General features: G+C 39.0%; 1 protein-coding gene across 1 annotated transcript in view; it reads left to right on the forward strand.

Annotated features, from left to right (window-relative positions):
* Nucleotides 1-14935, forward strand: part of ca (claret) — a 367006-nt gene that overhangs the window by 193740 nt on the left and 158331 nt on the right. The window contains exons 15-17 of the mRNA XM_067136443.2: nucleotides 2991-3134; nucleotides 14526-14652; nucleotides 14728-14852. Of these exons, the coding sequence (XP_066992544.2) occupies nucleotides 2991-3134; nucleotides 14526-14652; nucleotides 14728-14852 (396 nt within the window). The remainder of the gene's footprint in view (nucleotides 1-2990; nucleotides 3135-14525; nucleotides 14653-14727; nucleotides 14853-14935) is intronic.

The following is a 14935-nucleotide window of genomic DNA, read 5'->3' on the forward strand; positions in this document are numbered from 1 at the left end:
CACTGGGACATTCTGTAACCAATAAATAAAATAAATAAATACAATAAATAAATTCTGATGATGATCTTATGAACTTGGACTCCAGTGAAGATGATCTAGGGATATATTACAATATCCAAAAAGCGAAAAATGAAGATTATTTTGGCAAGTTTTTTTTTACTTGTTTGCAGTTATGTTTAAATGATATTTATTTTCACTACATAATTTAGTAAGTTAATGTATTATTTGGGTCCACCTTTTCAATACAAAATGTAAATAGTTTAACTTACATGAATGATTAGGGACTAGTTTCGACCTAGTAATAGGTCATCGTCAGCCTAAAGCAAAATTAAAACACAAATAACGAAGAAATTAAACATTGTAAAGGCACGTACGGTCTCGTAAAAGTACATACCATGTGAGATATTGTGCAGCACTATTATGAAAGAGATTCATAATAAGTCCAGTGCATATTAAAAAGATGTTATAGATGGGAATCCTTGAGTTGCTGGAATATGCTGGCTCCTTTAAGATGCAGGTATCCAGTTGTAGAACCACTGAGCCGAAGTTACGTCGTTTATTTATGAATGAAGTCCAGTGCACCGTATAGCATTAAAAAGTCCAGTGCGCACTAAAAAGATGTTATAGAAAAGAATTCTTGAGTTACTGGATAAGGAGATTAGAATATGCTGGCTCATTTAAGATATTGGTATCCAATTGAAGAAACTTATTTCATTTAATTAATAATTTAGTAACCAAAATTATCTTTCTCTCTCGCTCTCCTCCTATAGAAGAAACAGTACCTCGCTATGACAATGAAACGTTCAAGGAGCATTTTCGCGTCAATAGGGAGATAATGGAAAATATTGCAGAACGGTATGAAGGAAGTGACCAGTACAAACATCAATCTGGCCAATATGGAAAACTTTCTGCACTGAGTCAGGTTTTCTACAGCTGCTGCAATAATAATAATAATAATAATAATAATAATAACAACAACAACAACAATGACATCAACATCAACAATCGTTAAGTGTTGTGTTGCAGATCGGTTTGACATGTCTTTGAACTCTCTACATAGAACTGTCAAACGATTGACTGTCTTCATTAGCAACTTATCTCCACAAGTGATCACTTGGCCTACAGAAGATGAGAAAGTAAACATTGAGCAACATTTCAGGGAAAGTGAATTTCCAGGTGTCATTGGTGCCATAGGTGGCTGTCATATTGAAACTGATAAGCCTGCAAATGATCCCGACTCTTACATAAATAGAAAAGGACACTATTCAATACAGGTATATTTTATATGTCTTCATAGTAAACCACTGTTATTATTAATGAATTAATGAATGCAGGTTGTTTGTGATCACAAGCGAAAAATTTTGGATGTGTTTCTGAGTATTTTTTTAATGCTATTTGTTCGGGGAGTCGACCCATGTGGATCTTTTGTCCCTACTGGCACCATATTGTATGAACCTGCGTGTAATTGGAATGGCGGCAGTGTGGAATGTTGTGTGTGAGGAAAGGAAGATTAAGGATGTCATAATGCATGCCATTACAATTTAAAAACCCTGACCCGGCCGGGAATCGAACCCGGGGCCGCCGGGTGACAGGCGGACGCGTTGCCCCCTGCACCGCGGGGCCGAACTAGCAGGCTATTTAGAAGTTCACCTCTTGGCAATAATTTAGAAGAAAAAAATGTGATCATTGTTTTCTTTTAGGTGACAGTGGTTATCCTCTTAAGAGAACCGTCTACATCATCGGCTTTTACGCTGCCAGTACTCGTGGTAGAATTATAAATTCACATAATTCTGGAATAAAGTAATTCTTGTTTTAGAAACAGATCCATTAGTCTATAATTTTATTAGTTGAGTCATATTACTGCCAATTACCTTCCACTGAGTAGGCCTAACAAGTTGTTTAGCAGAGATGAACAAGAACAGCTGTTTGTTTATCCTCACACAGGAATATCCCACGTAATTGTGAATGCATGCGCATTGTAGTTTTTTTTGACTGTTCACGAACCGTTCCAACAGACTGCTGTTTAGCGACAGTTCCCAACGAGTACATAGCTCGCACATGCGCTTACTTCAGTTCATGAATAGATACCAAACCGTACGCAAACTGGTTGTTGGAACAAACCTAATGTATAAGACATAAATGATCTGAAATTTAATACTATACAACTTTAGTTATGTAGTATTTATTGATACGACCACTAATAACTAATAACATAAATATTTGAGAATTAAATTTTAGGCCTTCCCCTAAACTACCATTTCACTCAGCGTGAATAAAATTATTTATGGCCTAGATTATTGTGATGTATTCCCCGACTTTACATACCGTACCGATTTTTCATTAAGATAGGACCATTAATAACATAAATATTTAAGAATTAAATTTTAGGCCTTCTCCTTAACTACCATTTTTTCATCGTGAATACAATTATTTATAGCCTAGATTGCAGCAACTTATTCCCAGACTTTATCTATCGATTTTCATGAAGATACAACCGCGAATAACCGAAATATTTGAGAATTAAATTTTAGGGCCTTCCCCTAAACTATCGCTTCATTAAGCGTGAATACATTAATTTATGGTCTAGATTGTAGCGACTTATTCCCTGACTTTGCATACCAATTTTCATTAAATTCTCTTCAGCCGTTTTCTCGTGATGTGTGTACATACAGATAGACAGACATTACGGAAAATCAAAAAGTGCATTTCCTTGTTACTGTGGATACGACTGATACAGAAATACCATCCTTTTTAAATTCTGAGCAATATACAGACAAAACTCTTTTATTTTATATATATAGATAGATGTAGATTATATGCAGTAAACTTATAGTAGGAATTAATTATATTATGCACTCTCAATAATCGTGTTGAGTTGGCACCCTTGAGTGCCAGAAATGTTAGAAATAGTAGGAGTGTATGTTTGAGATGAAAGGCAGCATTTGTTTGTTATTAGGTTCTTGACTTACTACATTTCTTTTTTATTTCAGGAGGAGTTCCTGTTTCCCATGGAACATTTAATACAGTCTTTTCTTCTTGTGTTGTTATACCTGATGAAAAAGCAGCTATCAGATCCCAGCTACAATTCTGAACTTATGAAGAAGATTGTTCTGCCAAAGGAACAAGAAATTGAGGTGAGCTATATAATTATGTTAGACATTATTTTTCTCTATGTACTAAAGCAAAACATTTGAGTTGGATGGCTAAATTGAATCATCTGTTTTGAAAGTAAATTTGTATCATCTTCTGCAACTCAAAAATAGTTTAATTTTCGTATTGTGTCAAACCGAGCTCAGTAGCTGCAGTCGCTTAAGTGCGGCCAGTTTCCAGTATTCGGGAGATAGTGGGTTCGAACCCCACTGTCGGCAGCCCTGAAGATGGTTTTCCGTGGTTTCCCATTTTCACACCAGGCAGATGCTGGGGCTGTACCTTAATTAAGGCCACGGCCGCTTCCTTCCCAATCCTAGCCCTTTTCCTGTTCCATCGCCGCCATAAGACATATCTATGTCGGTGCGATGTAAAGCCAATAGCAAAAAAAAAAAAATGTCAAGTAATAAATAACATCTGTCATCCAGTTGAGCAGCTGCAGAAGTCCTCTATTCTCCATGTTAGGAGTGGTTTGAAGAATTGCTATTCAGTAGCTCTAAAATGCCTTTGGGAGTGGTGACCTCATTGTAATAATAGCCTGGTATAACAGAACCAGCCTTGGAAAAGGTTAGGGTATACCCTGTAGGTGACATGCAGTTCTTGGGATGCTGAGGGAACAACATTTTTAAATTATTTTTATTATTTTTATTATACAATTGGCTAGCATTGAGTGAAATCATAGTCAGGGTCAACAGTAAGGATAGGGGTAGAAAAACTGAGTGATACGATGGAGAAGAATAAATTGAGATGGTCTGAATATTTATGAGGATGGAAGAGGGAAGGATACCAAGTTGGAGTCTAAGATAGAAGGAAAGAGGGCAAGAGGGAGGCCCAGAGCAAGATGGATGGTCTCTGTCAAGAACAGTATAAGAAAAAGAAGACTGGACTGGAATACAATTACTGAAGAGGAATGGTGGGAGGAGAGGCAGTGGTGGAGAAGTGCCATCAACACCCCGACTTGGCAGGGGCTGGACAAGGGGAAATGAAAATGATGATATTTGATTATATGTATGTCTCCTATGAATGTCTTTACAGTGCTCCAGCCGCAGACACAACGATGTTTAGTTCTGCTGCTTATATTTATTCATTTCGTCCCCCCTCTGGCAAACTAACGAATATGCAAGTTGTCAAAAAGTTAGGAGAGCTGAAAGAAGTCGTGATTACTCAATGTCAGATCAATTTTTATATTTAATGATTGGTTTTATGTGTTAGCCATACAGAACAAGCTGCAGATGTGAGACTTTGTCAGACGGTAGACATTATATAAATAATAAAATCTAGACCAAAGCTTTAGAACTACAGGTTCTCTAGTTTGTAACTTTCGCTAGTTTGCCATATTGGGGATGATTTGTTGGTAGAGGAGCCCTCCTATTATTGTTATATTGAATTTCATGATAGTCTCCTGTCAAATTAAAGAGCAGTTTAGCTTATTTATTTTCATTGTATAAGAGAGTTTCATTTTCTTTCTAGAGAGATAGGAGAGTAATATATCGGAACATCAAACCACACCAACTATGTGCAAGATTTAAATGATTTTGGGCCGTTATTATATTTTATGTGTAATGATAATGAAATATTCGAATGTAATTAACAAGTTGTTTAAAAAAATTGATTTTATTTTAGCTAGTGGTTTAACGTTGTACAAACACACAGAAGGTTTTAATTTCTTTTCCCATATCCATAAGTCCAATTACTTCTTTCTTTCCTACTTTCAATTCCCACTTGCACATTTAAGTCGCCCACAGTAATTTCTCTTTCCTGTTATCTCCAGGAACTCCTCAATATCCTCTTCTCTGTTTCCGATCTGGGGTGCGTACAGTTGTATAAAGTACTCCATTCCATTTTGCATTCTCATCTGAACTTTGATTATCCTGTTTGGTTCCTTGGATGAATGGTCAGCAGACGGGTCTTCTGTTCAGAGGGCCCGGGTTCGATTCCCAGCTCAGTAGGGAATTTTAACTAAGTATTGTTAATGACTCTGGCTCAGGAACTGGGTGCCTTTATTTGTCTTAATACATTTCTCTTCATCTACACAACACTACCAACCTCCACAGACACAGGCAATAGTAAATACATCCCTCCACATAGGCTTGGTGTCAAGAAGGGCATCTGGCCATAAAACTGGGCCAACTCCACAGTAAGTGGCAACCTCAATAAATTGGGGAAAAGCCAGAAAGAAGAAGAACAGCAGTACGGGTAGTTTGGTACCAAAGCGAGTGATTCTTGGTAAGTGCGTCCCAGGTTTGATTGGTGAGGAGGCCTAGTGTCATTCATATGGCACACTTCCCCATTCTACCAAAGCTGATGGCCAATGATAGAGGCTTCTTCACTCTTCATGCATACTTTCTCAAGAACTGCAAGATAGGAGAAATGAGTCAGTTCTTATTTAAGACTGAATGATGTTTCCGCTTATGAAAACGTTCAAGTTTCTTGATGTCACAACAGTACAAAGTCCATTTTTCACATCCGTAGAGTAACGATGTGATGATGACTGTTTTATACACCATGTGTTTGGTATGAACTGTTAGGTCTTTATTCTTAAAGACCTGCTTGGATAGCCAACCAAATGCCATATGAGCAGTACTGAGTCTGTTTTCCACGTCCTCTTCTGAGGTGCATCGTTTAGACAAGATGCTCGCAAGGTATGAACAGGGCTCTGCCTGTTTCATAATTATGTTTGAGACAGAGACTTTGAACTCTACAAAGCTAGTCCCTGGGGCAGGTAGGGCAAGGATCCTGACTTTTTTTTTTTTTTTTTTTTTTGTGCATTGATGGTGAGGCCGCCGAAACTATTATATGCGCTCTTGAAACTATTGATTGGCTGTTGCAGGTCCTTAGGTATAAGAGCATGTGATGCACAATCATCAGCATACTGCAGTTCAGTTATTCTGGTCACATGAGTTAAGCGTCACAAACAGTCTTGTCAAGTTCAAGAGACTTCATTCAAGACAATGTCTTAAATCAGTGCCAGAGGTGCTGGTACATCATCAATTACAAAGCATAGCAGCCACATACAGAAAAAAGAGTGTTGGGGAAAGCATGCACCATTGCTTCAGCCCTTGTGTGATGGGAAAGGCATTAGAGATGTTTTTCTGATGGAGAATCTGATCAGACATACCTTCGTGGAATGCTCGAACCAGGCCAACAAAGCATTCAGTGCAACAAAAGCGTCTCGACACTGCCCACATAGCAAGCCTTGGGTCAGAGTCAAAGGCCTTTTCCAGATCATAAAAAGTTAAGGACAGAGATTGCTATGAGCAACCACTCAAATACTACATCATTAAGAACTTCTGTTCACGTAAAATGAAATGTTATCGATGACCTTATACATTGTATTTTGCATCTCACGATTTGATTTAATTATAGGATGATCCCTAAATTGCTCAAAGTTCAAAGTTGTGGTTGTAGCTGCTGCATCACATTCTCATGAATACAGGAGAAATGCATATAAGCGATCATGACCATCGCTTATATGTGTTTCTACAGTGTTCTGATCTTGCATAATATTGGTGTTTGCTATTATTACCTTGTAGGATTGGTGGTGGTGGTGGTGGTGGTGGTGGTTGTTGTTGTTGTTGTTGTTGTTGTTGTTGTTGTTGTTGTTGTTGTTGTTGTTGTTGTTGTTGTTGTTGTTGTTGTTGTTGTTGTTGTTGTTGTCTGGGTCATCCGTCCACAGACTGGTTTGATGCAGCTTTCCATGCTACCCTATTCTGTGCTAACCTTTTCATATATCACGTAATAATATTGGAATACTATTCTCATGTCATTTCTAGTAAATTAATACTTGCAAAAATAAGTCACTGACCTTTTTCTCTACTTAATATTAGTCAGACATTGTCTTTCACAAAACTCCTCCTTCTTATTGCATCAGATTATATTTCTTGGTCAAGATCACTACTTAGTTGTCGACTTCCTTTAAAAACACATTCATAGTATTCTACAGGTTTGAAACTTGTGTAGTAATTCGAAAAATCAAGTTTTTCAATTAAACTCTGAGTTATAATTCCATCGAAAGTGCAGAAAATATTTTGTCAAAAATGCTGGCTTCTATTTTAAAGTACAATTGATTAACATTCTACTTTGCCATTACAAAGTACATGGAGTATAATTTGTTATCTGTTAACAACTTGCCTTTTGTAATTTTTTCATTCACTGTAATGGGAATTATGTTGATTACAAATTCGATCCCAGAATGAAATGTCACCATACATACGTACATACATACATACATACATACATACATACATACATACATACATACATACATACATACATACATACGAAGGCAGTTTTTTTTTCAATCTCCGGAGGGTCATAAATGAAAGACAAGTGTACGTATCCAAATGAATTTATTACCAAATGTTAGGTACAAATGTGGTTACTTTTCAACATAATCACCATGGAGGTTGAGGCATTTGTCATACCTGTGGACAAGCTTTTCGATCCTCTCTGCACAGTATGTTGCCGCCAGTGCGTTCAGGTAGGCCCGAACGTTGGTTTGAAGATCTTCATCCTCCTGGAACCTCTGCCCTCCCAGCCACTTTATCAGTCCCGGGAAGAGGTGGAAGTCACTCGGCGCTAAATCGGGCTGTACGGTGGGTGGTCAAAAACGTCCCACTGAAATTCCTCCTGCAGAAGTTGTTGGGTGACATGAGCACTGTGAGGGCGAAGATGTTGTCTGATGACCACAAAAGTCACCGGATGGCAGCAGTGTTGAGGGAGGGCAGAGGTTCCAGGAGGAGGAAGATCTTCAAACCAACGTTGGCGCCTATTTGAACTCACTGGCGGCAACATACTGTGCAGAGGGGATCGAAAAACTTGTCCACAGGTATGACAAATGCCTCAATCTCCATGGTGATTATGTTGAAAAGTAACCACATTTGTACCTAACATTTGGTAATAAATTCATTTGGATACGTACACTTGTCTTTCATTTATGACCCTCCGGATGTTGAAAAAACCCCGCCCTCATACATGCATACATACATACATACATACATACATACATACATACATACAGTCAAAACTAAACTGGTTAGGACATTTTTGTGGGGACCAAAAAAAGTCCTAAAGAGGGAACGTGCTAAAAAATGAAAAAAAATTACGCTGCCAATTAGGTTAGGTTTGAACGTAAAAAATAATTATGAAAACAAAGGAAGTGTTTACAATTATAATTAATGACATAAATAATGAAAAAATATATTTCAAGAACACCAACATAGCAAAATAAAGGAAAAACGTTTTTAGAGACACGAACTATACACGTCGCTTACAATGTAGAAATTCAGTATGCATTCTTTGTCACTAACCAGACCTAACCAATCCAGACCAATGGCTTTATCACTAGCTGCTATCACCATACGAGATACATAAATCCAAAAGTAATGCTGCTGCACCTAACAATCTACGACTAGTTCTTAAGATCAACAGTTGGCAGCCCTGTCCACTGCACGATCCCGACCATCACAAGAAGTCAGCAAGAGACAAACAAATGACAGTGCAATCTCGCCTAGATGTGTGCGCTGATAAATTGTTGTAGTTACTGAACTTATGCCCAATAAATTTTCATTTTTCAGCATTTGTAAAATGTCTAGCCTTCTTCTTCTCCATAACTGAATGTCCTACAAACTACTATGCGTAAGTACAGTAGGCCTAATTTATGTACGTTGTTGCACAATTAACTTCTCTCTCTAGTCACCAGCTGTGAGGCCGGTTGGCAGCAGCTCTCCATTCTTCACGTTTCAGTTCGTAGTAGGAGTCACATCTCGTGTCATGTAATATTTGCGTCGTACTCTAATCTTGATCGTCATCTATAATTTTTTTCCTCTATAGAACAGTCTATTATTTTCTTCAATAACCCGTCATGTCTAAGTATATGGCCTATTAGATGATTCCACTGTCTTTTTATTTGTGTTATAAAACACCTCTTCATTCATGACTGACGCTCGCTGCAGCTGCAGGCCAACACGCTAGGGCCATGAAATTAAGTTATGTACCAAATCCTCACCCAGGCCAGTCGTCGTTGGTTCATTGTGCATGCAACACGGCCAGGAACGCTAATTTAAATTTCTTATGGTGGGAATATCATGAACGTCCTACAGAGCGACATAAATGTGCTATCCAGGTTTCTTTCACGTGTATTTAATAGGACATAAATTAAGCACAACACGTCAGCTGTATACGTACGTACAGTAGGCCTAATTTACATACATTGTTACACAATGCACTTACGATCATAAAATTTAGCACCAACATGTCACACGAGTTCCTGTTATGCGATCCAAACAAACACACACCCACATCAAAGGCTGGCTTGAGACTGACGCTCCCTGCAGCTGACATGCTAGGGCTGTAAAATTAAGTTCTCTACCAAATCTTCATCCAGGCCAGTCGCCGCAGGCGCATCGTGCATGCAACATGGCCAGGAACGCTAATTTAAATTTCTTATGGTGGGAATATTCCGAGCATACAAAAGAGTGACGTAAATGTGTTATCCAGGTTTCTTTAACATGTATTTAATAGGACATGGACTGGGACTTTAGAATAATGATGTGAAAACCAGGAAAACTCGCTAGAGAGGGATGTCTTAACCAGTTTCAACTGTACACACACACACACGCACGCATGCACGTACGCGCGCGCACACACACTCTCTCTCTCTCTCTAATGTTCATAAAAACCAGGACACCTTGAAAGACTAGAGATAGGAAGTTCATATTCACAGGACATGTGCATTAGTATGTTCTGCAGAAATGATTAGCATTTGAACCGTGTCGGCCCTCAGGTTCAAGGTCCACATTGATATCTCGGTCCACCACCACTGACAGGTAAAATGTGCCTGCGGCTCTCCTTGTCACTATAAACCGAAGGTAATGGATCAGTGTGACTTGAGCAGACTTGCAGGATACCTTGCAGATGTATGCAAGAACCTTACCATCAAGTGAGTGAGTTTGAAAGAGGGCACATTTTTGGCATGAGGGTACGTGATGCATCCATCCGGGAAATTGCTGCTCTTGTAGGACGAAGTGTGTCAGCAGTGCAATGGGTGTGTACAGAATGGTTCACAGAAGGCCGTAGAACACAATGAGATGGGTCTGATCGCACCACCTAGACCACCCTCCGAGAAGATAGACACCTGATCCGAATGGCACTGCAGGACAGATCTGCGCCCTTCTCGGCTCTGGCGCAACAGTGGAACAGTGTAACGTATCATCCACTATTAGGAGTGACAGTCCGTCGCTGTTTATTATGGTTTGGGTTACCGGCACGTCATCCACTTCTCTGCTTACCTTTGACTAATGTGCATAAACATGCTAGACTGCAATGGTGTATGGAATGACGTCACTGGGGACAGGTATGGCAGCAGATAGTGTTTTCGGATGAATCCAGGTTCTTTTTGTTGGAAAATGATGGCCGCATTTTGGTTCGCTGGAGACAGGGGAGCATTTAAAGATAAAAATTTCATGATGTTCCGTATTGAACTGTATCACAATTAAATTGAAATAACAAATAACGTAGTTCAACCTATTCAATACAAATAAATAAGAAATGTAATGTTACATTCCTATTTAATTATAAGCGGAAGCGGTACCGGTTTCGACCCCAATCTGGTTCATCATCAGCCGAATAAAATGCAAAAACAATGCATAGGTAAATAAGAAATTGAAGAATGAGTCTTTCACAAAAACAGTTGAAGAGGCAAAATAAGATGATGGGGATTGGCACTGTGCGATTGTGTGGAAGTCGAAGACGATTCTCCTGTAGGTGCTAGCAATTTGCTTCAGTCAAGAGACTTGTCTCGACTTCTATACAATTTTGGGACTTCATATTTATTAAATTATTTTGTGACTTCGCGCCTGATAATATATGCATGCTGGCTCACTTATCTGTTCACCTCTTCTCGTAAACATTTTGAGACAGTGCCGAACTTTGCGTGTGTTGTGCTACTATTCAGAAGATTGCGCCTTACTTCATATAAGTTTACTGACCTCCTGCTTCTTCCAGATTTTACGATTTAAAATCACACAGTGCTAATCCCCATTATCTTATTTTGCCTCTTCAACTGTTTTTGTGAAGGACTCATTCTTTAATTTCTTATTTACCTATACATTGTTTTTGCACTTTATTCAGCTGATGATGACCCAGATTGGGGTCGAAACCGGTACCGCTTCCGCTTATAATTAAATAGAAATGTAACACTACATTTCTTATTTATTTGTATTGAATAGGTTGAACTACGTTATTTGTTATTTCAATTTAATTGGGAGGCAGGGGAGAGCATCACATTGATTGCATTCGCACAAGACATACAGCACCAGCTCAAGGCCGTATGGTGTGGGGTGCTGTTGGGTACAACCACAAATCACAGTTGGTGCGTGTCCAGGGCACTGTGACCACTTTGACTTATGTGAATGATATCCTGCGACCCGTGTTCATATCCTTTCTGCACGGCACCCCGGATGTCATATTTCAGCAAGACAATGCACGACCACATGTTGCTGCATGAACATGTGCCTTTTTGTTGTCACAGGATGTCAGAATGTTGCCCTGGCCTGGCCGATCATCGGACTTATTGCCAATCGAAAATGTGTGGGATATGGTGAAATGACGGGTGCAGCGCTTTGACCTAAGATGGACTGTGGAACGAGGTGAATGCAGCATGGATGGCTATACCCCAGGACTCCATTCGCACCTTATACGCGTCGATGCCATTACGCATGGAACAAATTATCAGTGCCCATGGAGGACCCAGTGCCTACTAGGCAACAGGACTCGTGCTGAACCCAGGTGACTGAAATGCTAATCGTTTCTGCAGAACATACTAATGAACATGATATATCATACATCATGATGATATCATGATATGATTTGGGTTGAAACAGAAGAGGGAGTACAGACCAGACTTAACGTATGGAAATCCCAGTTCCAGGAATATAACCTCAACATCAGCGAGACCAAGGCAGTGGTGATGGCAGTCAACAGAGAAGGGCCGTAATTTTGTCATAAGGTACGCCGAACATCACAACGCTCTCAAATATAATCGTTTTTCAGCTATGAGTGAACATCATAAAGCATCCAGCCACGAATGCACATCAATAGGAAAAGATCTTAAGATCTTGCATTATGAGCAAAAAGGCACCTTGCTCAACGTTCTTGAGAGCATCCACATCGATTTAGATCAGTTTATGAACCCCTCTCACAATTTAAATGAAATAAAAAAAAAAACATTCTATTTGAAACATTCATTCCATATATTTGTCAGAACTTCTATAATAAAGACAACCCCCACCTCGATCTCTCCAACTCACCACCATCTTCCCCTCCCCACCCCCACCGTTTCCCCACCAGCTCTGCACCCCAACTCCGCTCCTCCCATCCTCGCAAACACAGCTGAGCCAACAATGGACTCGATCGTACAAACCGGACCATTAAATATGAGAAGGCCAGGCCGGTTTGAGAGGACAACCACCTTTTAAGTATCGTGAGTTTAAAGATTTCTTCACACCCATTTCATATTTTTTACTTATCAGCCCAAGTTTCTCACACAACCTCGTTTTTTCCATTACAGATTGGAACATCATTGACGGTTTCCACCATGGTCACTTACAGTTTACCATGCACCTGTTACTTCTCTAACACAGCTTCTCAGTTTTGTCGCTGCCCCCCAACCATTTAAAATGAGGCAAATACACCTAGCCAACATTGGAAACAATCTTCGAGAACGGGACCTCTAAATTGAGAAGAAATTGAGAATGTTGCTATTCTAAAATTATAAAATCATCGGCATTTTTCCATCACTTATCACATACATTTCACCTGGCACGTTGTCTTCTCTCAAACTTGGTTTCTCAAGCTTTTTCGCTCCCCTCCTAGTCATTCGTGGTGATAGTGTTTCTACAAAGACAGACTGTCAGCCTGAATTTTTAGCACAGTGATTTCGTCTTGTTTTTTGAATTGTTATCAAACTAAAATTTTTAGACTAAGATGTCCGCAACCTCACCATTAGCACTTATTGTTTTGTTTCCGTCTGTATCATTTATTTTATTTTATTCTTAGTTTTAGCACACCTTTCGGATTCAATTATGTTTTATATTAACCTTTTTTCACTGAATTTTTCTCAGCGAGTTAGTTATTGCTCCATCTAGTGATGTAAATATTGTATATTGTTTTTATTTTCATCATGTCTCTTTTGTTTTTTCTTTTGTTCCTTCATTATGTTTTTAGCACATTTTTAGCTTGTATTATGTAGATTACTTTAACCCCCCTTATTTCACTGAAGATGGTTCAAACGAGTCAAAACATGTTTGAATTTTTTTGGCTCCATCTAATGATGGAATTATGTTTTGTATTGAATTAGGAGGATACATTTAATTTTTCCTTTGTAAAGTGAAAAAAATTAGAAACTGAGTCTAGCCATCATAGTCTTGGTTCCCCTCTACTTCTCTTACCCTCTATGATCACATTCATTATGCTCCTAAGTAACCTATGCTCCTCCACTCGCCTCACATGACCCCACCACCGAAGTTGGCATGTGCATTCCGCTTCATCAATATAGTTAATTCCTAACTTAGCCTTTATCTCCTCATTCAAAGTACCCTCCTGTCATTGTTCCCACTAATTTTTACCAGCAATCATTCGCGCTGCTTTCATGTCTGTTACTTCTAACTTATAAATAAGATATCCTGAATCCACCCAGCTTTCACTCCCGTAAACCAAAATTGGTCTGAATAGAGACAGTGTAAAGATAGTTTCATCAGGGAGCTAACTACTTTCTTACAAAATACTGCTGATTGCAAATGCGAGCTGTGCTGCACCTTGATTCAATCTTTCTGTGCTACTGTCCTGCAAGAATACACATCCTAAATATTTGGAATGGTCTTCCTTTTCCAGTTTCGTATTCCCAACGTAACATTTAGTTCTCTTAGGTTTCTTCCCTACTGACACCACTAAGACTAAAGTCTTGCTAATTTTCATATCATTCTCAATGAACCTATTTTTAAGTTCGAAGATATTAGACTGCATGATTTCAGCACAGTCTGCCAGTAAGACTAAGTCATTGGCATAGGCCAAACTACTTACTATATTTCCACTTCCCTGCTTCCTTTCAGCAAATGATCCTTGTAAAATTGTCAACATACATTCCTGTGATTGCTTTTAATAATCTATCCTGAATCCCATAATTCCCCAGTGTGGCTATCATCTTTCCCTCTGTACTCGTTCATATGCCTTCTCTAGATCTACCAAACTTAAACATACCTGTATATTCTTTGTCCTTTTTGAAACTGATTAGAAACTTTAACATTCTAACTAATACTGTATTGCTTTTTTGTATTACTGTCTATATTTTGAAGTTTTCCCCCCTTATTTTTCTTCTCCAGGATGGTGGAGATATCTCCCCAACAGTCCCACTACAAGTGAATCACTTAAGTTCAGGCTTTTCTCACGTGGCACTGATTCGTAATGGCTCTGTGTATACATGGGGTGGTGCAGTGCAAGGGTGTTTAGGTGAGTATCTCTGTACATCCGTTAGATATAATGGAAAGATGTTCTGCAAGGCATTATTTGTTTTGTATCCTATAGGTACAGGTCCCACGATGTCTCGTTATGGTGCTCCACAGCCAGTCTCTCTATTTTCTAGTTTGATGCTAGAGGTCAGCAGTGTTTCTTGTGGACGGCAGCATACACTTGCTCTCACCAATAATGGGGTGAGTCTGCTTCATTGTGTTGATCTGCGTTCATTCTGAAATTTCTGTATATTTAATGATTACAGTTATCCAGTGGCTTACAA

This window comes from Anabrus simplex, chromosome 1, assembly GCF_040414725.1.
Source record: "Anabrus simplex isolate iqAnaSimp1 chromosome 1, ASM4041472v1, whole genome shotgun sequence".
In the NCBI taxonomy this organism is placed as follows: domain Eukaryota; kingdom Metazoa; phylum Arthropoda; class Insecta; order Orthoptera; family Tettigoniidae; genus Anabrus; species Anabrus simplex.